General features: G+C 36.9%; 1 protein-coding gene across 1 annotated transcript in view; it reads right to left on the bottom strand.

Moving 5' to 3' along the window:
• Positions 1-26,562, bottom strand: part of LOC122806296 (lectin-like) — a 220,089-nt gene that overhangs the window by 170,237 nt on the left and 23,290 nt on the right. The window contains exon 2 of the mRNA XM_044076601.1: positions 4,412-4,453. Within this exon, the coding sequence (XP_043932536.1) occupies positions 4,412-4,453 (42 nt within the window). The remainder of the gene's footprint in view (positions 1-4,411; positions 4,454-26,562) is intronic.

Raw genomic sequence — 26,562 nt, 5'->3', positions numbered from 1 at the left:
ACATTCACTTTATTATTTGAGCATAACAGCCCAAAACCTATGTCAGCCTCTAGTGGGCACTGCAGGCTCAATATTAGGACCTTTGCTGTTCTCATTGCTCATCAATGATGTCTATGGGACTTACCTAACTTAAATATTATACTTTACACTGACAACATTGTCACTACCGTAACTTAAGCAGTTCATTGAAACATTGCAGACTCATTGCAAAAAGATTTCAGACTGCTCTGAAACTGATTGAGCATTAATAAATTGATACTACATACCAAAAAATCAACAGTCATATTGTTTGGACAAAATAGAAGACAACCCTCGTACAGCCCCTTCATATTTTAGACCTGAGAAATACTTACCATATAACACACAGCAAAAATAAATATCTATGCCTGCTGCTAGAACAAACTCTTACGTTTTCAGTCTCACAATAAAACTCATACCCAGAAAGTACTACCCATCTGAAATCTTTGACATCTGTCCTATCTTTACTTCACAGCTATCTCTCTTCATCCTTTCTTTTATAATTCGTCACCTTCATAATATTTTACTTTACAAAAAAAAAAAAAAAAAATTTTTGACTATTTTGTTATTTCATAATTGCTACTCATGCTTATTGCTTCTTATAACCTTATACACCCTGTTATTATGAACTATGTATGTTCTATGTATAATAACCTGGAGCTTTTCTCCCCGGGCCTCTACTGAAAAAGGACATATATCCAGTTAGACTAGCCCGGTCAACAAATGTAAAATAAATAAATAAATAAATCTTCCAGCTGCCTACAAAATGTCTATAATATCTACTTACACTAGAAGCTAGAAGAATTATTGTAATTAATGTACTACTGAGCACGTTAGTATTTTGTAACAAAATATGCAGTGGTTACAGATAACAGAGAATAAAATATAAAGTTTTATACATCTGCTTCTCTAACCCATGAAAGCCACTGCCATATTATAAATAAATGCAACTGGCTTTCAGAAGAAAGTACAGACACTTTTCGACTGATCACCCTAACTTGTAGACTCACACATGAAGTTCCCTGTCCACATCATAAAAACTCATTGAATTTTAGGAACCATTCTGCTCTTTAATAGATAAAGATTTATAATCTCCTTATTAGATCATCATAGCATCCACTGAAAGAGTCTTTAATAAATTAACACCAGAACACCAGAATTAAACTTGAAAATTACCTCTCTGAAGTCTTCACACACTCACTAAAACATGTAAGAGACTCTAGTCAATGTCACGGGTCTATATCCTGACGTCAAACGATAAAAAGAGCGAACACTCTTTTAGCGAACACTAAAAACCGAAAGCAGTAAATGTCGAACACACAGAACAGCGATTTTTTGCCAGGGAAAAAATCACTGCTCCACAAAAAAAAAAAAAAATCCAAACACAAAATAAAGTGGGGGGGGGCTTTGCCCCCCTCACCCTCCTACTTAAATATACCAACTCAGAGATCGCACCACAGTGGAGGAAATGGCAAAGTCCCAAAAATGGCCTAGCAAATTTCTTCCCTGGGAAAAAAAACACTGTTCCGTGTGTTCGACATTCAGTGCTTTCAGCTTTTAGTGTGCGATAAAAGAGCGTTTGCTTCTTTTATCGTTCAACTTCATAATATAGACCCAATGTCACTGCTTCAATAATCATAAATAATCAAAGTAGGCATTGATGCACTACATACCTCTCCCTACATGTAGGGCAAAATCTCCCACATAACGTATATCCCACCTACTGCACTATCTCCCTTTGGATACACATCTCACAGAGTTCTCTTTATTCCTTTCCTTCTCCCTGTCTCACATACCCAACCTTTTTGCCACTTATCTTACAAATCCAACGTGTGTTCTGTTTAGTCCTTATTGTCCCATACCTCTCTTGCCCCTCCTCACAGTCTTTGCCTCTCTCTCTCTCTCTGTTATTTCTTCCTCGTTTTGCTCACCCTATCTTTTTCTGTCCTGTACATTTTCTGCACTATACAGGTGCATACTACTTTGGGCAACCCTCGAAAATTCCTCTTAGACTATGCAGCTACATATAACTCTGCATTAGCCTCTTATTCTATTCTGTTCTATTCTATTCTATTCTATTCTACTCTATTCATTTATCCTTTCACTAGTCATATTTCACATTTTCCTTATCTAATTGCATTACTTACTTCTTTTCCTAACCCTGGATACCATCTTATTACCCACTACCTTCCTGTAGAACTAATTTCTCCTCACAGTACTCTTTCATACGTCTATTAACTCTTCCTGTATCTAATTGACTTTAAATTCCTCCGTTAGTCTTACTATCACTTCTATTGCTGTCACACTAGCTGACTGTAAATACATTCTTCTATTTTGTTGAACAATACACCAGACTATGTATTCATTTTATTATGTAAATACTGCTGACATGTACAAAGTTATTAATCAGTACTGTTTCTATATTGCTGACCTGCATGTATTTTGCAATGACTTACCTTATTATTTTATTGTTATAATTTACCTTGCATTCTTACTTTTTATAATTGCTGCTTTTTCTTGTCTCACAGCTAAGATCATGCCTGAAAAGGGTACTTGGACCAGTGTACCTACCTGGTTAACAAATGTAAAAATAAATAAAATAAATAAAGGTCAACATTTATCCTTGCTGAGAATAATATGGGCAATATCCTGCCTCCATTCCTGAATCACTGCATGATTTTCATAACCTCTTTCAGGTCATCCAAATGGAATTCCCCATGGCCACACCGAATTCTTTTCACACCCATGTGTTCACTTCAGCACCTATTGTAGCTCTTGCCTTTCTGGTTTGTCAGTACCTATCAGATAAACTGCAACATGTCCCCAGACACTACCACTGTTAGCTTTTTTTCACGACTGGCATCCTACAGTGGTTTCCAGGGTTACCACCATGACAAGCACTGACCACCTTTTGGCTACACAACTGAGATCTTGAACAGAATCCTTTCAGAGTCTGCACCCCTTCCCTAAACCCCCTATGGATATAGGTCTTTTGAAGGTAGGAAATTACCTCATGCTGTAGAGAAGTGTTGGCCAGGCATTAATTCTCAGAACACCATCATTACACATTTAGGCCTCCTAAGTCCTACCAACTAATGCCTCAACCATCTGACCAAACTTGCCACCAAATAATGACCAGCTGAAAGCTGAGAACATCTCTAGACTGTAGTCTCCAGACCTTTCTGGGACATGTAGCCTCAGGTTTGATGAACTGACTACAAAGTACATCTTTGGCCCAATGTGCTGTGTTACCAAGTACACTTATAGACATTTTTGTCTTTAAACATGGTATTTACTGTGGACAATCTATAACTAACAATGAAGTTCAAAACCAATCTGTTATGTGGCTTCAGGTCAGGCAAGGCATTCCTCTCATCATGTCCCTCCATGTGTCTCCATCATTACCAACAGTAGCACTGAAGTCTCCCAGTGTCTACCATCAGAAATGTAGAATCCATTGGCCATATCCTGTCAAGCATCGCACTCACAGAAGGATGAATGCTGCAAAGGTGGGTAAGTGCACATGCCCCTTACAACTTAGAGCTCTTTAGGCTTTAACATCCTCAGAAGTATTTTCTTTGAAGCCTTGTTTCTGGTAAGCTCACTCTTGGTAAAATGTTATGATAGGAAGCACCAGACAAACAGAATTGCAGAATGTTTCCCAAAATGATTCAGTTACAGAACCTTACGTCCAACAGGGATACTGTGACCCAGTCCTGGAGTTAAGTCTAGGCGTGGTGCCCATTGGAGAGTGTCTGGCCATTGGGTAATAAATGTAGCTTAGTCCACACTCAGCCAAAAAAAGTTACATAAAACTGTCATGTGGGCTCACCACTGCAAAGTGAAGGGTGGAGATCAGGTGAAATATTAGATCAACTGTCAGACAGAAGCAGAAAAGACTCAAATGGCTTTATTTAGCCAAAATGAGGCATTCTGAGACAAATGTCATCTAACAAAATATATAACGACAAACAATGGTAAATATTACCAACATTTTTTTATTTAACTTGTAGCATATCTCACTGAAATAAAAACAAATTATTTTTAAAGACGTATACATTGTGGTGCACGACATATATCTTGCTATGCTCATCAGTATGTGATAACCATATAATCTCTTGAACACTGCACTTGTAGTCAATGGATTATCACACTTCTCAAAAATTTAACAAAGATCATGGGGGATCATGATGGTAGCCATTGTACAAACACATCCGGTATTCTACTCCAATAACAATAAGCAATTAAAACTTTCTGGGGCATTACAATTCTCAGTTTTGAAAGTTCTTTGACTATTCTGGGACATTTTCAATGATCAGCTTTCCTATTTTATGACATCCCTCTAAATAAGCACTAATATTGTGATGCATACTTTCTATAGTAGCACACTTACCGTGAATCACATGAGGAAAGATATTCCCTTCGGCCACTTGACCTGCAAAAGAAGAATCAAACTTTAGCAGCAGTCAACACTTAAAATTAAAATACTTATTCTGCAATTTAAACCAATGATTATGACACAAAAAGCAGAAATAATGGAAACTCAGAACTTTAAGGTAAAATATTCAGTTATAACACTCAAGAAAAACATTTCCACCAGAAGGTACAAGCCAAAATTTAAAGAAGACAAAATAATGCCTACTTCTAAAACTAGATTAGAACAGGGGTTTGTGATTGATCTAAAATCTGTTGTGACACTACTGCATCAAACAACAGACTACATTTCTATTCAACTTTCAGACATAAAGGAAGCCTTGTTAAACATCTCTAAGAGACTGGATATATCCAAAATGCATATATTTGAATGTGAAGGTAAAATAAATAAATTTGAGTGTGCCACCACTTCACATGGTGAAGAACTGCCACCTCTAAAGCAGAAAGTAGTAGATTTATAAGGCAAGAACTATAGAAATAATATAATAATAGTAATATGAGTGCTTCCTGAGAAGTATGTGCACTAGAACTTATCTGAAGCAGTTAAACAAATATTTATACAAATGCTTGAAAATGCATCTGCTGCAAGGAACGCTGTTGTGGAAAAAGTTCACAGAGGCTTTAAAAATACCAAGATAATCCCTTAATCACTAAGATGTCATCAACATTTTGCAAGCAACTAAGAACAAGAGAAACCTTCTTTGGAACAGTTACAAACTCAGTATTTTGCAGGACCTTCCTCAATCTATTAAAATAGTGAGATAAAAAATGTCACCTACTCAATCAGAAGATGACATTTTAATGACTTACCCCTCAAAACTATCTGAGAAAGCCAAAACTTTTTTGCTAAACATTTTAACTTTTCTATTACATGAGACATAAGAATGTGGTACGTGTACTTGTTGGATTTTGTGACAGATCATGTGCTGAAACTCTAGAGGGCTTTTTGGTTGTTTGAGTAGGAATCTGTTATGATTGACATAACTTGTTTCCTCTCTCTAACTCTTTTCCCTCCTCTCTTTTGTTTCCACATGGAGAATATTGCTGTAACACAGCTTTTTAAACTTTTATTATTGTCTGCCTTTCTTTTGTATGTTTGCAACAAACACTAACAATGTATAGCCACTATATAAAGCTGCAATTTAAGAATAAATAGTTTGAAAAACTTTTCAATGTTTGATAAAAACAAATATTTTATTTTTAGCAGCAATAAATCAACTTAAAGTATCTTTTTAATTGAGCAAATAGCTCTGCATTAGCATTTTTGTCAATTAATATATTAAAGATAAAGTGTTTCCTTTTATAAAAATTAATGGTTATGAAAAAAATTGTTTACTAATTTAAATTTTTTCTTACATGTCTAAAATCTAATATGCACACAAGGAGTTGAAGTTAGATGGATTTATTTGTTTTTTATTTGGTTTGAGGCTATCATTCTCTTGCGCTGGATACCAGTTTACACAATATAGCTAAAGAATATTTTATAAGATCTGTCAGTTTTACTTATTTGATTACACTTTTCTTTTCTTCTGTGGTAAGAAAAGGTGGGACTGGGCCCATTAGGATGGGGTGACTAAATGGATCACTGTCTCTTATGCTGTCTGTTATGAGTATCCTAAATTATAATTTCATATGGAAACAATCAACTGTAAATGCTCATCTCATGATTACTATTGAGGCAAGTAAGCTTTACTGCATTTCTAGGATGTTTTTCCTAAACAACTGGTATTTTAAACAAAACATATGGCCTAGCATTTAGATTCACGACATGTTAAAGGCATACAATCGACAAATAAAAGGAAGCTTTCTTTCATTTATTATACGTCAGAAGCACACAGTCTCTTTATACAAGGAACTCATATGCATAAAAAGCAATGGCTTGATAGTAACAAAAATGGATTGCCCAGAAAATTGCAAAGGGGACTAGCAGGATAAATCTAGAGTGACTATCCTAATCAAAAAGTCTTTTTCTGCTAAAATAATTGAAACAAAGGGTGATTCAAATAGACTCTGGTGTCAGATAATATTTAACACTAATTTGTGAGACAGGCCAATAGTATTGTTTAGTATTTATGCACCATGCTTAAATCGATCTCAGTTTATAATACGGATATATAACATCTTTTAAAGATTTAAGAATTCATATTATATAACACTGGGAGGACTGGAATTCAATAATGGATCAGTGGAAGGATTAAACCAATAAATCCAGACGTTTTTTATAGAAATGCATCATTTGCAATTCTAGAATTAAAGTCAGAAAATGAATTATCAGACCCACTTTTGATTTACAATACTAGAAATAAAAATACTATCAACACCTCTAAGCATACTTTTACGTATTTCTTACCTTGTCATAAGACATGGCATTATATAGATTTCTTCCCAGTGTCAAATAATAATATTATACGAGCTCTTGAGTATTTTATTACAGAATCTAGGGCCTTCTCGGCTCATTTAAGAATCTCTATAATTTTAGACTGGAACATTTGTACTTCCAGGTAAATCTTGTCCAATAATTTGTCACTAAATCCTTCACTATTGGAAGAAGTAGTACTGGCAGAAATATATTCATTGCTAAACCATTTTTTTATATTAACATCCTAAATTCAGACATAAAACTAGACATGCAATGAGCAGTATTAAAGGTTCAGACAAGCAACCTGCTAATTTACAAAGTGTCTTAATATAAAAAATATAAACAAAAAGACGTTGACATGAAGAAATCAATACAAGAACTATACAAAAGTTTAATGCTAAATATAATAAAGCTACAGAGAACAAAACAAAAATCTGTCCAGCAGCAATGAAGTATTTTATATATGTGCTATTGCTTTTGGTATGAGACTAGAACTTTTAGCACAAAACATGGAATGGTCTCTGCTCCATCTGAACTATTAGCCAAATTAATAAACTATATATATAAAAAATACTTTAATCACAAAAATAAAACATAAAAATAAATCATATTCCTCAAATGAACATATTGCTTCTTTCTGCTATTCCCGTTAGGGGTCGCCACAGCAGATCATTTGTTTCCACTTCTTTCTGTCCTTTCCATTTTGCTCTTCCACACCAACAACCTGCATGTCCTCTCTCACCACATCCATAAACCTTATCTTAGGCCTTCCTCTTCTCCTCTTTCCTGGCAGCTCCATCCTTAGCATCCTTCTCCCAGTATACCCAGCATCCCTCCTCAGCACATGTCCAAACCAATGCAATCTCGACTCTCTGGCTTTGTCTCCATACAATCTAAGCTGAGCTGACATTCTAATATACTGATTCCTAATCCTGTCCATCTTTGTCACACCCAATGCAAATCTTAACATCTTTAACTCTGCCACCTCCAGCTCTGACTCCTGCCTTTTTGTCAATGCCACCGTCTCCAACCCATATAACATAGCTGGTCTCACTGCCCTCTTGTAGGCCTTCCCTTTCACTCTTACTGGTAACCTTCTCCATCCACTTCACCCTGTCTGTGCTCTCTTCTTCATCTCTCTTCCACACCCACCATTACTTTGAATTGTTGATCCCAATTATTTAAATTCATCCACTTTTGCCAACTCTACTCCCTTCACCCTCACCATTCCTTTAGCCTCCCTCTCATTCACACATATATTCTGTCTTAATCCTGCTGACCTTCATTCCTCTCCTCTCAAGAGCATATCTCTACCTCTACAGGGTCTCCTCAACCTGTTCCCTACTCTCATTACAGATCACAATGTCATTGGCAAACATCATAGCCCACAGGGACTCCTATCTGATCTAATCTGTCAACCTGTCCATCACCATAGCTAATAAGAAAGGGCTCAGAGCTGATCCTTGATGTAATCCCACCTCCACCTTAAATGCATCTGTCACTCCCACTGCAGACTTCACCACTGTCACACTACCTTCATACATATCCTTTACCACTCTTACATACTTCTCTGCCACTCCCGACTTCCTCATACAATACCACAACTCCTGTCTAAGCACCATGTCATATGCTTTCTCTAAGTCCACAAAGTCACAATGCAACTCCTTCTGACTTTCTCTATACTTCTCCACCAACACCCTCAGTGAAAACATCGCATCTGTAGTGCTCTTTCCTGGCATGAGACCATACTGCTGCTCACTAATCATCACCTCCCTTCTTAACCTAGCTTCCACTACTCTTTCCTATAACTTCATGTTGTGACTGATCAATTTTATCTCTCTGTAGTAACTACAGTTCTGCACATTACCCTTATTCTTAAAAATCGGCACCGATTCTTCACTGCTCAGGCATCCTCTCACTTTCCAAGATTTTATTAAACAATCTGGTTAAAATCCACACTGCCATCTCTCCTAAACACCTCCATGCTTCAACAGGTATGTCATCTGGACCAACAGCCTTTCCATTCTTCATCCTCTTCATGGCTATCCTTACTTCCTCCTTGCTAATCTGCTGCACTTCCTGATTCACTATCCCCACATCATCCAACCTTCTCTCTCTCTCTCATTATCTTCATTCATCAACCCCTCAAAGTAGTCTTTCCATCTGCTCAACACACTCTCTTCTCTTGTGAGTATGTTTCCCTCATTATCCTTTATCACCTTTACCTGCTACACATGTTTCCCAGCTCGGTCCCACTGTCTAGTCAATTGGTACAGGTCCTTTTTTCCCTCCTTAGTGTCCAACCTTTTATACAACTCTTCATATGCCTTTTCCTTAGCCTTCACCACCTCTCTCTTTGCCATGCACCTCATCTCCTTATACTCCTGTCTACTTTCTTCATCTCTGACAATCCCACTTCTTCTTCACCAACTTCTTTCTCTATATACTCTCCTGTACTTCCTCATTCCACCACCAGGTCTCCTTGTCCTCCTTCCTCTGTCCAGATGTCACACCAAGCACGTTTCTAGCTGTCTCTCTTACCAGCTCTGCTGTAGTTACCCAGCTATTTGGTAACTCTTCACTGCCATCCAGTGCCTGTCTTAACTCTTCACTGAACTCCACCTCACAATCATCCCTTTTCAACTTCCACCATTGGATCCTTGGCAATGCCCTCACACTCCTCTTCCTCTTCTTGATCACTGTCATCCTATAGACCACCCCTCTCCACTGCCTAACTACCCTTTCCCTGCCAACACTTTACAGTCTCCAATCTCCTTCAAACTGGCCCTCCTGCAAGGGATATAATCCACCTGTATGCATCTTTTTCCACTCTTGTATGTCACCCTATGCTCTTCCCTCTTCTTAAAATACATATTCACCACAGCCATGTCCATTCTTTTCACAAAATCCACTACCATCTGACCTTCTGCATTCCTCTCCTTAACTCTATACCTACCCATCATTTCCTCTTCCCTTCTGTTCCCTTCACCAACATGCCTATTGAGATCCACTCCATTCACCACTCTCTCACCCTTGGGTACACTCACCACCACTTCATCCAACTCACTCCAAAATGTTTATTTCTCATCCATCGCACACCATCAATTTCCAACTTCATAAACATCACTCTGTCTGACACTTTTTTCACCTCCAAAACACTCTTGGCATACTGTTCCGTCAGGATAACCCCTACCCAATTTCCCCTTCCATCCACACCATTATAGAACAATTTGAACCAACCTCCAATACATCTGGCCTTACTCCCTTGCTGCCTGGTCTCTTGCATGCACAATATATCACCCTTCCTTCTCTCCATCATATCAGCTAGCTCTTTCCCTATACCAGTAATATTGCCAACATTAAAAGTTCCTACCCTCACTATCACACTCCTAACCTTAATCCTCTCTTCCTGCCTTCGGGCATGCCTTCTGCCTCTTCTTCTCCTTCATCCAACAGTAGCCCAATTTCCACCAACACCCTGCTGGCTAACAGTACTGGGGGCAGTCATTGTTAACCTGGGCCTCAACCGATCTGGTAAGGAAATCTGTATTGTTGTCCGCATCTGTCATTTGACAAAGGTTTTACACTGGATGTCCTTCCTGAAGTAACCCTCCCCATTTATACAGGCTTGAGACCGGCACAAAGAAATGCACTGGCTTGTACATCCCCAGTAGCTGGGTAAGCAGCAAACTATAATGGACCACACTATGGTGCAGTGGTAGCATTGTCACCTCACAGCAAGAGGTTCTCTGGTTTGATTTTCGGCTAGAGTGCCTTTTGTGCGGAGTCTGCATGTTCTCCCTGCATTTGTGTGGGTTTCCTCCAGGTGCTCCAGTTTCCTCCCACGTTTCAAAGACATGCATCAGGAGAATTTCTCCCGGGCATCCACTGAAAATTGGCTCATTCCATGTTGGACTTTCCCGGTTAACAAATGTTAAATAAAAAATAAATAAAATAATGCTTAAGAATAAAGTTACTTTGTACAACAGATTACTTTCCCAATACTAACCCTAGACCATACATTAAATCTAGAAAAGTCAATTACAGCTTTAGAGATAACTTAGAAAAGTCAATCACAGCTTTAGAAATAAATCAAATTATCAAAAATATAAAAAAATGATAAGGCATCCAGCTCAGATGGCTTTTCATCTGAATTGTATAAAAATTGCATCCAAAATTCTTCAAAAAATAACTAATATTACATAATATGTATTTCCATTTTATTTAAATAGATATAAACCATTTTAATTGCAAAACTGAATACTGACCTATTAGACGCTGGTAATTACAGACATATATCCTTAATAAATAATAACGGTAAAATGTTAATATATAGTATGATAGTTTAATATTATATACCCTTTCCAAACAGGTTTTACAAACTTTAGACAAATCAGTGATCAAACACTTACATTAGAAACTCTTCAAACATTTAGTACTTAAGTGAGAAAAATATTCATATCATCCTTGGACCAAAGCTTTTGGCTGCATCAGTATTCCTTTTTTTGTTTTGAAAAAAAAAACAGTACTAATTATTTTTGGCTTACTGTAATTTTTTGTTCTGCAAATTGCAAATTATTTTATCACTTTATCAAAATCTCTCAAACCAACTTTAATCAATAAAAAACTTTTCTAGCCCTATCCCCATTAATCCAAGGAGTCAGGCATGGGTTCTCCCTGGTCACCATATTTATTTAATTTACACATTAAACCTCTCTTTTTTGTTTCTCTTACAGTGGTCTTGTTATTATTTTTCATGAGTTCTAAAGGTAATATCCCCTAATAGCCTTTGCTGATGACATATTAACTTAACTGTGCTAAACTCTGAATTACCAAAAATCATAAATGCCATAAACATGTTTTCCGTAGTTTCCAAATATGAACTAAATTTACATACAGCTAATTTATTTCCTTTATCCTCAGCATATAACCATTATAGATATCTGAATATTAAACTGCATTAACATCAATACTTCTTTGAAGTACCTATAAATATCATATCATCACAGTATGAAATCTAATTTGCAAGCAAACTTAATTAAAACTTGGCAACCATACAAAAAAACCTAACTGCATGGACTATGAATAGTTTTTCTCTTCTATCAAAATAGACAACAATTCAAATTAATATTTTCCCTAAACCATTATTTTTTTATTTCCTCCTCTTTCCAAATAATACCAGACTACTTATTTAAAAGGATTGCATCACATTTAATTAAATTCATATGGAACCTCATATCTGTAAGGATAAGTTATGCTAAACTTACAACTCTAAAAATGTAGGGAGATTTACCTCATCTTACAATTTAACTGTAAACTCAGACTATTTAAAATAATAGATTTTAATTTAACCTGGCAGCAATTGGGGTTTAATATATGAAAAGAATATTAAAACAATATATATGTAAAAAAATGATCTATCCTCTTTCTATTTCAACAAAATCTGTTGAATTAGGATAATATCTATTACCCCCTTCAACCTATTAATTGTAACCCCCCAACCTTAAAATTAACAATACAAGGATTGATTTATCCAGTGTCTCAACACCAAAAGATAAAAGTATTTGGGATTTGTTACATACTGATAGCATGAAGAAACACATGTTTACCAAAATGATACCTAACAATCCTAAACCAAATTCATGACTTTCCTCCCTTTCAAATATGAGCTCAATTAAAAGAAAAATAGTTTCTAAGAAATATTGTTAATGTCTTTGAATGGAAAAATAAAAAAACAATATCCAAGGCATATAAGTTGATATAAACCATTATATTTAAGAATATGTGACAAATCTCAAATATGTAATTAGATTTAGATAACTCTTTATCTTTTGGTAATAAAATAAGGAAAGCATTATTCTTAAACACTAAATTTATACTCATCAAATCATTTTATACCCAGCTGATGATAAATCATAATGCTTATTTGATCACTGTAAAATTAGCTTCATTCAATCCCACCAATTAATCATTATGTAAAGCTTGTTAAGTGAAGAATGATGACTTGCATATCTTTTGGTATTGCCCTTACCCTAAAAGTCTTTGCAATGGCATTACAAAGTAGATTGGCTAAGACTGGTTATAATCATACACCATGGGAATGGAAATTCGTTATACTCAAGATCCCTTTTCCAAATATATAAAGCTTTTAAAATTATTTATAAAAAACAAAGATAGCCAAAAATGTTATAGAATTATGGAAGAAAGTTATTAATCTCATTCGCTAAAAAAATCTAATGGCTCTTGCTTATACTTTTTTCTTTTACTTTGTAACCCCATATGCAATCTAATTATTCTCATAAATAATATTACACTTCTAAAATTGTTTAAAAGATTTGTAATGTGTAACATGGAGTTCAATTTACTTACTGTTGTTGTTTTATTGATTGTTCTTTGTTTATAGCTACAATAGTGAGGTTCATAATGTTTCATTTTAACTTGTATGCCAATGTTTTAATTTTTAATGTTTTAATGTTGTTTACAATGTAATCAGTTTTGGTGATTTTTATCTATATGTATTCCTTCTTGAATTATTATGAATCAAAATCATTGGATATGATATCACATCCACGGTGGTGCAGCGGTAGTGTTGTTGCCTCACAACAAGAGGTTCTCCCGTTCGATTCTCAGCTGGAGTACGGGGAGTGCCTTCTGTGTGGAGTCTGCATGTCCTCCCCGTGGTTGGGTGGGCGTTCGAAAGACAAGCGTAAATGGGTGTGCCTTCGTTGAAGGTTGAACGTCGAGCTGGCACCTCGGCGTTCGTCAAAATCTACTGCCAATCATTAGCGGACCGGAGTTCCGCTGTGGCGACCCCTAACCGGGAAAAGCCGAAAGACAACAACATTGGATATGATATCATTGTAAATATGGTTATAAAATATTAACATTTAAATAAAATATATGTTGAAAAAGTTAACAAAGATCAATTCACTGTCATGCATTGTTCTATAGGCAGCCTGGACTTCTCTCTTCATTCATTATCTTTGCACCACAACTGCTATATTCAATCCCAAAATATCTCTCCAGAACATTAGTGTTATACAATAAAAAACAGAGTATGGGAATGTGATATGTGGCATTATGAAAAATCTGGCTGTAAAATGTATTTTGTGTTCATTCCTACTCAAGTTACTTCTATAATATACACATATGCTTATTTTTCTGGGACTGTCTTAGTATTCTTAGAATGTGTGGGTGTCTCTTTTGCAAAAGTAAATTAACACAATTGTAATAAAAACAATGAAACATGCTTACTCTCTATTGACACATTTGTTTACTAATATGTCTTGGTAATTAACCAAGTATTATCCACTATATAAGTATTAATTTTGAAATGTGTATGATATTCCATATTATTCTATTAACAAAGGAGTTCATGCATTGTTATGGAAAGGGCCATATGTGCAGGTTAAGAGAAATAAAGCTCACACAGTGCAGTGTTACGGAAATAACAGTATGGTTACAAATATAACAAGTAAGAATAACAGTTCATACTAGCACAGTTCCAATATCATGCCCCCCTACTTTACACTGTTTGGTGTACTGGGGTGAAGAATGTGAAAATGGTGGGGTAATACAGCAGTGCAGTGAGATGTGCATATTGTAGACAGCAACAAAATCACTGCTGCCTTGCAAATGACATTGACTTTTAAAACAAAGTTAGTTATTTTCTAAGCAGCTTTTTCTGCTAGCATAATACATACTACTCTGTGAAAATATTTTAGTGATGTATTAAACTAAAGCATGTGACAAATAATTAGGGCATACAGCAGCTGTTAATAATGGTTGTTACTGAAACAAGGCATTAAAGGATAATGCTACCCTACAACATAAGGTTTACTTGTAAGTATAGTGCAGTGTCTTATTCAATGAGTAACAAATGCAGTCCTACAACAGACATTAACCAAAAATACATGTTGTAAAGTAAGAAACTGTTACATAAATATTCAAAAATAAAATAAAATATTCAATCAACATCTTACAGTTAATAAAAATAAGTTGATAGCTACATAAGGTATCCAGATCTTTGAAACTGACAGATAAAAAAATACTACAGGTATTTCAATCTAAATTTTCATCTGGAAATAATATAGGACTTTGTCTTGGAGATGCAATAACTTAAGATGTGTTTTATTCCACTGAACAGTCATGCAAAAGAGATGGCTTCCATAAATGTCTGAAATATTGGTAAGCTGAGTGTACTACCATTAGTTGAAAATGCAAAAATCAGACTTAACTTAATCAATATATAAAGATCAAACATCAAATAAATAAATAAATAAATAAAAAACAAAAAGACTAAACATTTTGTGCAAGGGTAAAGCCCCCTGCACCTCCCATGTAGGGGGTTGCACTCCCCACATCCACTGCTGCCTACATATACCAACTCTGAAATTGTACAACAGTAAGCAAAGAGCTGTATTGCCACCTCCCCCTAAGTAATGAAGCATTCTGCAATCATATGACTCTTCTATCACTTGTGTCACCATTACAAACATTCATATGCCTCAAAGCCCTATCCCTATATTATGTCTCCTACAGGCTGAGAGGAGATCTGTGCCTGGCAAACAATTCCTTGTATGGCTGGCATAGAAGGCATTTTCAGACACCAGCCTGATGGACATCCTGCATATCCGAAAAACAAAATGACCTATTGCAAAGACCTACACCTTACCTATGATATAAATTGGACCTGCTGGAGAGACAGGTATATATATCCCAGAGACTAACCCTTCTCTGGAACAGGCTCCCCATCTATGTGAAGCAGAGTTCCTCCCTAACCCAAATCAAGTGTAACTTGGACAATTGGATGGGGAACAGGAAATTCATTCCTGGCTTGGCACCTATGTCTCTAATAGACACAGGCAGCCTGTAAATGGTTCATCTCCCAGGCCCTTGCTTAATAAATGTTTCATCTCCCAAGCCCCTGCTTACACTTATCAAGTCTACTAGAACTTATCAGAGATTTGGGATGCATGGCTAGGCTTAAAAAGACTCTAGTAATCATTAGCATAGTACACACCATGAACCTATAAGTTATTAATAGATTATGCCCTTCTCCTTCTAGGTATGGTCTGGTTGTTATTGTAGGTGACACTAATGACCCAGGAAAGACATCTGTGAAAGAATACATCAGGGGTGATGAAGATAATCTAGAAATTAATAAATATCAACATGTTTTATTATTTTCTTTGATATTCTCCTTCATATTTTCTATAATAGCTTTCAGTCAGCTAAGATTCTCAACTGCACCTTCATTGTAACAAATGTCTGTGCCCTATAACTTAGGTATTGATCATATGGTCATTAGCCTATGATAAAATACAATTAGCCACTCCAAGCAACAGTGCATTAAGAAGGCTGTCCGTATCTTTTGGAAAGAAGCATTTTTTTATGGAAATAAATTGGTCACACTATTCTTTTGATTTAATTCTGATCCATCCAGGACACAGAAGGAAAACAATGGTGGGTGCTGTTTTGACAAAGTAAGTGAAACAAAAGTTTAGTCCTAGCTCATGTAGTACACTGTTAACCAAATTTAATAGATTCATAGGTTCATAGGACAATACTAGGCTATTGGCCAGGAGACCGTTATAAGCCTAGCCAGGAATTTCACCCATGTTCCTCAAAGTCAGCACCTGTTTTCCCTGTCCAGCAGGGACACAGGTGGGATCCCAGGGGTATATTTTCTGTTTCCCATCCAGTCGTCCATGTTCCTCTTAAAGAGGGCTAGTGAGGTACTCTGATTGACATGGAGAAGGAGTCTATAAGAAATTGTCAGAACTACAACACCAAGCTATTGAGGAGTACTATGAGGTACAGATAACTGCAGAGACCAGGCATACCTCCATAGAATTACCACTGTACGGGGATAATACCTCTGGTGTAGGGGTATTTGTTTACATTATGGACCAGTTTCATTCATTAATAAATTAATCAGCTACTGCAATGAGATGATTTGGTTATCAGTGTTTAGTCAACATGGTAGATGGGATACTGTGGCAGACTATAGGTTTTCTAAATTAAATTCTTCAAAGAATATAAATTTGCTGATGACTCGGAGAAGTGTATCTAGGGAATATTGTGCAATTGTAGCAGGTGGTTTAGATTCATTAGAAATAAACTGGGTAAAATTGTGTTCTAGTACATTATTTGCCCAGAGTCTTACTGGAAGAAGTTTAAGAATGCTTATCCATAGTACAGGTACCTATTAGACTTAGCAACATATGTGGTACTGCATGGATTGGTTCTAAATATATAATTAGTGACACATTTAGCAGAATCAGAAGGGGGAGACTCTGGCCTGTGTCAGCAAGCTGTATTAGGACTGCTAGAAGCACAGGAAATAAGGTTTCTCAAGAACAGTATTAGAAGATAATATCTAAAACCAATTATAGGATTAGCAGTCTACCCTGAGCAAGGACAGTCTGGAGGATAGCTGAACAGACGTTTAAAAGAAAATGGGTTCAGGTATTGACAAATTTGTTCCAAATGTGGTTATATGGGGTTATAAGGACAAAATGATTGACTTCAACAATTGGCTAAGCTTCTGGTGTCATTCAAAGGGGATCCAGTATCTGTCTGCCTGGGACGACATGATTGACAGACCACGATGCTTTGCCAGAGATGATCTGCACCTGTCGCCCCTGGGATTCAGGTTACTGGCTAAGGCTCTTGCCACCCCTATAGTGCCTTTTTTAGGCAAAGTTCAAAGGACAAAACCACCACTGTAACAGGTAAAAGCATGCAAAATCTGAAGGTAATGCTATTCAATGCTAGAAGTCTAAACCTCAAAATGCACTCTCTCGAGGCACTCCTAAAAAGGGAGAACATCGATATCTGTGCAGTAACTGAGACCTGGTTCAAGGCTTCAGAGAGCACCCCTGCAATACCAGGCTACAACTCTTACCACACTTTTCAGCCACCAAACCAGGATCAAAATACTAAAGGTGGAGGAGTGTCAATATTCACCAAGGATATTCACAACACCAGGATAGTTGCCTAACACAATGTGTCTGAAATTCTCCAGGTGCAACTAACACTAGGTAAGACTGCAATCCAAATTGTAGCTTGCTACAGATCCCCCACCATACCCCAGGATTTTCACTACACCTTTCTAAACATACTGGAAAATATTAAGATAGAACCAAACACCCTAATACTGGGTGATTTTAACTACCCTGCCATTAACTGGGAAAACTACTCATGTACCAACACCTTTGCCCAACGGTTCTTGGAATTCATAAATTCCAATGCCCTGGATCAACTAATCCATAGTCCCACCAGGGGCTCCAATATCCTAGTTTTAAATTTTAAAATATACAAAGCTTCTTTTTGTAATAAAAGCATTTTCACATTAATATTATGATATGCAGGGACACTGATTTGTTCTAACACAGTACCTTTTTCACAAAAGGTGGGTTACTGCAGCACATAAATGTGTTACCGAATGGTTGCACATTCTTATTGAGCGTGATCAATTAAAACAAAGAGAGTTGTGTTCCAGTATTAAGAAATTGTGTTTAAATCTTACTAATTCTGTTCCGGCTCCTACATTTGATGAGTTTTTGAAGCAAACTAATCTTAAACTCAAAGAATATGAAGCCATGCTGATTGACCAAAAAAAAGGGAAGCTGTTGCGTGATGTACGCAACTACGAGTCCAATAGGGCTTTCCTGTCTAGCACTCAACGTACCAAGATTCACAAACAGGTTAGGTTTCAGCCGGGTAAGGCTGTGAATTCATCTCATCATTCCTCAGCTTCAGAAGGCGGCTATACCTCCTACGAAGAGGATTGTTATGATTCGGATTATCCTGTTCTTCCGGCGGCTCAACAAAGATACAATTTTCGACAACCTTTTCGTGGGGATGCTGCCACACCTTTCCTCAATGCACAGGGACAGAAACGGACATGGGAGCAATCTTCTAATCCAGGTGGGCAACGATATGGACAGGGTGGATTCAAACGGGGCAGACATTGACTCTTATGTTGCCTGTAGTGCTAATACCTTTTTTAATACTCAAGAGTATGTTATTAATTTGTCAAAATATGTATTTAGTGATATTGAAATGTCTGTTTTGAACAAGGGTTTGAAATTCATCCCCACGGTGGTCACCCGACTCCATGAATTACAAAAAGATGTATATGTTTTTGGTAGAAAATTACAGCTTAAACATTTTTTCAAAAATGTTGATATTTCTGCTTCTGTATTTAATGAGGATAGTGTTGATAGTTCTTCCGATAGCTTTTTTTCTTGCTTGTCGGATGATGATATTAATGCATATTGTAAGCTTGATACAACTAATGTTCCTTCACATAGTAATTTTACGCCCAGTAGTTTAAATGGAGATGTATGTCAGTTTGTTAGTCTAGTAAATTATTTTACTGAGTCAGCTTATAGGGAATATATGAACAAAAAATCTAATATTAAGTATAATTTGCAACGTGATTAATGGAAAGCTTTGTTAACTCTTGGAAAGATGGATGAGATTGTTTTCAAGCCATCTGATAAGGGGAATAAATTGGTAGCCATGCACTTTACAGATTATTTGGCTATGTGTATGGATCATTTACATGATACTAATACATATAAAGTGGTGGATTCAAAGGTATATACTAGATCTATAGAAGAATATGTGGATCTCATTAATAAAGGGGTGAGATTGGGCTATTTTTGTCAAACAGAAATTAAGAATAAGTTTCAGGTGGAAGGTTCTAAAATGGCTTTATTTTATTGTCTACCCAAAATACACAAAAGTTTATCTAAGCCTCCTGGCAGGCCTATAGTTTCAGGTTCTTATTATTTTTTGCATAATTTAGGTATTTTTTTACACCATTTTTTGTCTTCATATGTTATTAGATTACCTTCATATATTTGCGATGTCTTTGATTTTTTGGAAAAAATAAAAAGGGTAAAAATAAATCAAAGTATGTTATGGGTCACTATTGATGTTAAGAGCTTATATACTAATATTAAACATCAGTTTGGCATAGAGGCCATTAGATTCTTCTTAGGTGACTTTCCTGCTACAGAATTTATAGTTGAATTGATTTATTTTTGTTTAACTCATAATTTCTTTGAATTCAACCATGTGGTATATCAGCAGCTACAGGGTACGGCCATGGGGGCTTCATTTGCCCCCATGTATGCTAATCTCTATATGGGATTATTTGAATTGGAAGTTATTTACAAACATAAATTTTTTCATACACATGTGATTGAATACTATAGGTACGTGGATGATTTGATATTCCTAGTGGAAGCTAATGAAGAAGAAATTAGAGAATTTGTTAATGATATTAATGAGAACAAATATTTGTTGCAATTTGATGGTTTGAATATTGGACATATTATTCCATTTTTGGATGTTGTGTTAGATATTTCTGATGGTAGGAATATTGTTACTTCATTAAATAGAAAATTTGAAGGAGCTAATCAATATTTACATGGTACCAGTGGGCATCCCCCCCATACCTTAAATGCTTTACCTTATGGGGAAATGCTACGAATATATAGACTTTGTAATAAGCCTGAAACTTTTCATAAAGAAATGAAGTCCTTGGTGAATTCCTTCATAAACCGAGGGTATAGTAAGGAAATCTTGGATCGAAGCTTTGATAGGTTGGTTAGGGGGAGTAAGCCGATAGGTTTTAGAAATGTTTATAATTTTGATCATAAAGTGGCACGATATGATAATATTAATAACCAAAATGAAAATATTTATTTTGTAACTACTTTTGGTTGTTTTACTAGACAGTTTCTTGATATAGTGAATCGTTTTTGTTTTTTTTTATGTTCTTTAAAGAATGTACAACAGTGGTTGAATGTGAATTTAAAATTCTCTTATCGTAGGGGAAGAAATATTAAAAACTTTTTAGTTAAAAGTAAGTTTAGGATACCCTCTTCTGAAATATATAGTGAACCTTCCAGAGTTGGAACTTTTCCTTGTGGAAGGTGTAAAGCCTGTAAGCATATTGTACCTTATTTTTCCTCTATTAATAATGTTAAATTCAGTACTAACAATTGTTTTCACTGTAACTCAGTAGGTGTTGTATATTCCTTATGTTGTCCCTGTAAAAAATTTTACATAGGAGAGACAAAAAGGGCATTTAAAATAAGGCTCTTAGTGCATATTAGGGACATAAATAATGTTAATGTTGATAGTCCTGTAGCTTTACATTTTGCACAATTTCATAACAAAAGTAGTGTTGGTTTAAAAGGTACTGTGTTAGAACAAATCAGTGTCCCTGCATATCATAATATTAATGTGAAAATGCTTTTATTACAAAAAGAAGCTTTGTATATTTTAAAATTTAAAACTATGTCTCCTTTTGGGCTCAATGAGGAGTTCAACTGGAAGGCATTACTTAATTAATGAGTGAGGTAATTGATTAATTGTGTAATTATTTTATATTCAGATGTATAAATTGTTATGTGACAGAGAGTGTTTTATTCTCCTTGAAGGCTTTGGCCGAGACGTCAGAGATTTGAGCTTTTATTAAACCTGTTGGTGGATACTGTACTTGTTGTTCTTTGAATTTGGCTGCTTTGTGGTTCGTTTTTTGATGCTCCAATATCCTAGACCTGATCATTACCAACATGGGAAATCGCTGCTCCACACCTATGGTCACCCCCTTGTTAGTCAGGTCTGACCATAAGCTAATCACCCTTAACATCCAAATCCCACCCTCACCTCCCAGTAAGGAAACCTCCATAAAAAACTTCTCCAAAGCCAACTTCATGCTACTCAAGTCAGAAGTGACAAACTTCATGACACCCATGCAGACAGGAACTGAAAGTTCAACTGCTGAATCCTACACTAAGGCACTGTACGAGCACATCCACTCGCATGAATCGTGCCATCCCAAATAGAACCAAGATGCTCTCATCCAAAAAAAGGAAGCCAATCTGGTGGTCCCCTGTCATAAACAAACTTTACAACAAAAGGAAGAAACTGTTGCAGAAAAGAGGAAAATTCCAGGATGCAAAAAACTCCCTTACCAGCCTCAGTAAGAAACTGAGATCCCTCATAAAATCCTCCAAAGCTAGTTATGAAAATAAAATTGCCAAAGATTCCAAAGACAACCACAAGGCATTCTATAACTATGTCAAGAATCTAAATGGCAATGCTCAGATATGCTCTGAGCTAAAACAGAATGGCATTAAATATACTGATCCCAAGGATATTGCCAATATCCTGGCAGATCGATTCAGTGCCAACTTCACCCCCTCTCACCCCCTAAATAGCCATCTCAATACCGGAAGATTTCCAAATTCCGGTAATAACGGCCACACAGGTAAGAAACGCACTCTCCAAAGCTAAGAATACAGCATCCATGGGACCAGGTGACATCCCGGGCTGTGTACTACATGAACTACAATATGAACTAGCACCTCACCTAAGTGTCATGTTTAATCATAGCCTCACCTCAGGTTTAGTGTCCACTGAGTGGTGCAGAGCTACAGTTATCCCACTCCACAAGGGGGGATCCACCTTGGATCCCGGAAACTACCATCCCATGAGTCTGACAAGCCTTATCTGCAAGGCCATGGAGCGTATTATCATGGAACTTATAAACAAAGACACTGGCAGCTTTCAAACACTGGACCCCACCCAGTTTGGGTTCGTGAAGGGCCGATCTTGTCTCCTGAACCTGACTGACTTCTTCAAATCAGTCTCCAGAGCCATGGACAAGGGTAAAGTGGTCCAAACAACCTATCTGGACCTTGCCAAGGCCTTCAACACCATCCCCCCACTCTGGAATCATAGATTAACTTATTAAGCTGGACATTAATCCCTATGTCACCCAATGGGTTGCTAACTGGCTTACTGATAGAACCCACACTGTAAAAGTAGCCGACTCCAAATCTGGCTACAGACAAGTGACAAGTGGAGTACCTCAGGGTTCAGTCCTGGGACCGCTCTTGTTTGGCATCTACTTCTCTGAAGTACAGGCCAACACTAAGGGATTCTGGCTAACAAAGTTCGCAGATGACTGCAAACTGGGAGCCATTATTGAATCCCCAAATGATGTGGATACTGTACAAAAGGGCCTTACAGAAACAGATGCTTGGTGCCAGAGCCATGGGCTCAAGCTCAATGCCAAGAAATGTATCGTTATCCCCTTTGGGAAAAAACATGTATCCATGAATTACCATATAGGTGGCAGTACACTAAACATCAAAAGTGTGATAAGAGACTTAGCAACACAGGTGGACAGTGGTCTCACCTTCGATAACCACATCACCACAACAGTCAGGAAATCCTTCTATGTGGCACACCTCATCACTAAGGGCTTTTCATCCAGAAAAAAGAAGGTCATTGTCCCACTGTACTCATCCCTTAGCAGACCCATTATAGAATACAACACCCCGTTGGTAAGTACCTCTCAAGATATCTGCAAGAACTGGAAAGGCTGCAGAAATACCTCACTAAAACAATCACAGGCCTAAAGCAGATGCCCTATGCTGACTGCCTTAAAAAACTTCAGCTATACTCTGTCGCATATTGTCTACTCAGAGGCCATCTCTGCTTAACATACAAGGCCATGTCACACCCAGAGCTGTTGGATATGCTACACTTAAAGAAATCCCAAACCCTCAGAGCCACACGCTCCATGGATCTAAACCTTGTCATCACAATAAACAAAACATGCTGGAGGGATAGGTTCCTGACCCAGAGACTCCCCAGATTCTGGAATACTTTGCCCATACATGTCAAGCAGAGTGCGTCTTTGGCCCTCTTCAAAAGGAACCTTGATGATTGGATGGGAGAAAGGAAGTTCACCCCAGGGATCATGTCAGTCGCCCTGCTAGACAGGGGTCCAGGGAAGTAAATAGTGTGGGAAGAAATAGCCAGGGAATTGTTATGGCTAGGCTTGTATAGGCCCTAGAGCTGATAGCCTAGTATGAACCTATGAACCTATTATAAAGAAAGAAGCTAAGAAACAATCAGCTGTGGAGGACTAATCTAGTAACAATGAATAAACAAGAAAATACATACATGGATAATATATAAAAATGTCTGACTAGATAAAATGTGGAAAAACATGCAAGTACAAATCACATTTAAGAACAAAAAAAGACTTTAAAATCAAATATGAGAAGATGCTTGCATGTTAAACTAAATGTAACAAAAAGCTACTTTCTACAACCATTTGAGATTACAAACATTTGAAATTATTACAGTTGGAGTACAGAGGTAATATAACATTGTAGGGAAAGAAATAATACAAAACCACAGTAAACTAGCATAGATATTTAGTAACACATTGACTGGAACTTTATCAGGCAATAAAGTATCTCCACATATACTAGGTATGTTTTAATTACAAAAGAAATAGTGACAAAGACATTGTATTCAATAAGTCTGAATATGGTTGTGCGGCCTGATGGTCTGACTGGCTTTTTGTTGTCTAAAATTAGAGAGTCTATTGTACCATGTCTTGGTTCTTTTTGTGCACTTAAGTCCCCTTCTATTCTACCTGTTTTGAGCCATTTTTGCATTGCCGGTTATTATTTTATATTGTTTTAAGTGTTTTGAGCTGTTTTTGCACTGCCTGCACTTTTTATATCATTTTAGTCATTTCCAGGGAATACTTCCTTGCCTGATATTGTTGCTTGCACTTTAGCCATTCTGAACTGCTCTGTTTTGTTCCACTTAAATCACTGCCTTGAGTAGATCTACTTGGTCAGGGGTGGAAGTTATCTTAGAAACAGTTGTGATTGGGTGATTTGATCTAAGTGACAGTAAGATTACCTGCTACAGGTCCTAGGCATCAGATTCCACTTTCTTCCTTACTTGTCTTATGCTGATGCCATTAAACATTCTTTACCAAAGTTTGTTAAGACTCCAAAGACTAGATATCAGTCTAAACCATCAGATTTACCAACTGCATAGAACCCAACGTCAATAACTCATATTCAACATAGAGCTCGCTCTGACACTGCTGGAAATGTAGATTATAATAGGGGTCACATAGCTAACTCATGGAAGATCAGGCTAGATGATTGGGTAATGTCCTGGTTATAGGTGACTCCATAGTTAGACACACAGATGATTCACTTACCAAATTGAGCAAAGACAAGATCATGCATAGATGTCATATTGTCACAAAATCCCTCAAATTCTTTCACCCCAGCTACACATATGACCTAACCATTGTGCATATGGGAATGAAATATTTGAGATGCACTTCTTTGGATTGTATGAAGTGGGACATGACGGAGCTCTCAGAATATGCATCGGGAAAGAGAGTGAATGAAGGAATATTCAGCAGTATCCTACCCTTGCCAAGATTCATACCAAAATACAAACAAAAGGCAATTGAATGTAATTATTGACTTAATTGATGGTGTCACTATAGGGGGGATCCAATATATATCAGCTGGGGATGCAATGGCTGATGACCCCAGCTGCTTTGCAGATGATTTTTCTCTCTCTCTCTCTATTTCTCTATCTCTCCTCTGAGCTTCTGCATATTGGCTAAGACTTTTTCTTCCCCATAGTGCCTTTTTAAGAAAGGTCAGTTTCCTCAAATTACTCAGACAACCAACCACAATCAAAATCATATGAAAGTAGCACTGCTCAATGCTAGAAGTCTAAACAAAATGTTGCACTCCTTACAGGCATTCCTAATAATTGCAAATATCAATAATGATATACATATAGTTAATGAAACATGTCATAAATACTCCAGGTGACATATGTATTCTCCAGGTGGCATGTAACTCTTGATAACGACTGGTGCTTAGGCTATGGCTTCAAACTAAATGCCAAAAAATGCAGCACTGTGTGTCTTTTGAAAACCTGGCCATTCCTGTTCCTATCACATAGGAGACACACCCTCATTAGGGACTTGGTTGCCTTAATTGACAATGAACTTTCCTTTGACCACCATACGACCACTGTTAGGAAATCTTTTTAAATAGCCAGACTAATCACTAAGAGGGCATATCATCTAGATCCAATGAAGGCACTGTCTCCCTCTAATCCTGTTATCAGTCAAGTAATAAAATATAATTATTTGTTTGATTTGTACTTGGCTAGTCATATGAACCAACATAAGAGACTGAAAATTCAAGGGCATGCTTTATTTTAGTTACCCTGACCACCTTAAAGTTCTCTCACTGTCTTCTGTTTCCCAACAACTATTAAGAAGAAACCTCTACCTTACCTACAGAACCATGAAAGATCCTGTCCTATGTAATCCATAACATGAATACCACCTTAAATATCCATTCAAGAGAACTAGACTACCACAAAAAAATAAATAGGACCAGATGGCATGATAGATAGTTTTCACAAAGAATGCTTCTTTTATGGAACAGAATCCTCATAGAGGTAAAGCAGAATAAGTCCATGGACCTTTTTAAGCAAAACCTGGATGACTAGATGAAAATTTGTAAGTACACCCCTCAACTTGGCCCTTCTAGCCTTATGGAAAGAGGCTGAAACTAAGTAGGGGGTCTAGTATTAATTTATGTCTTGGTAAATTGGTGAGACCATTGGCTAGGCTACAAATGGTCTTCTGGAACAACAGCCTGATATGGATCTACAAGCTATGTCAAACCCAGAGCTGTTGGACATGCTACACCTAAAGAAATCCCAATCCCTCCGAGCTACATGCTCTAGGGACCTAAACCTTGTCACCACAACAAACAGGAAACGCTGGAGGGATAGATTCCTCTCCCAGAGACTTCCTATACTCTGGAACAAGCTACCTATTTATGTCCAGCAAAATTCTTCAT

The sequence above is a fragment of the Protopterus annectens genome, chromosome 1.part1 (genome assembly GCF_019279795.1).
Source record: "Protopterus annectens isolate FY-2018-M chromosome 1.part1, PAN1.0, whole genome shotgun sequence".
NCBI classification, from domain to species: Eukaryota; Metazoa; Chordata; order Ceratodontiformes; family Protopteridae; genus Protopterus; species Protopterus annectens.
Note: the sequence above shows the minus strand (reverse complement) of the source record. Positions and strands in the feature narration are given on the sequence as shown.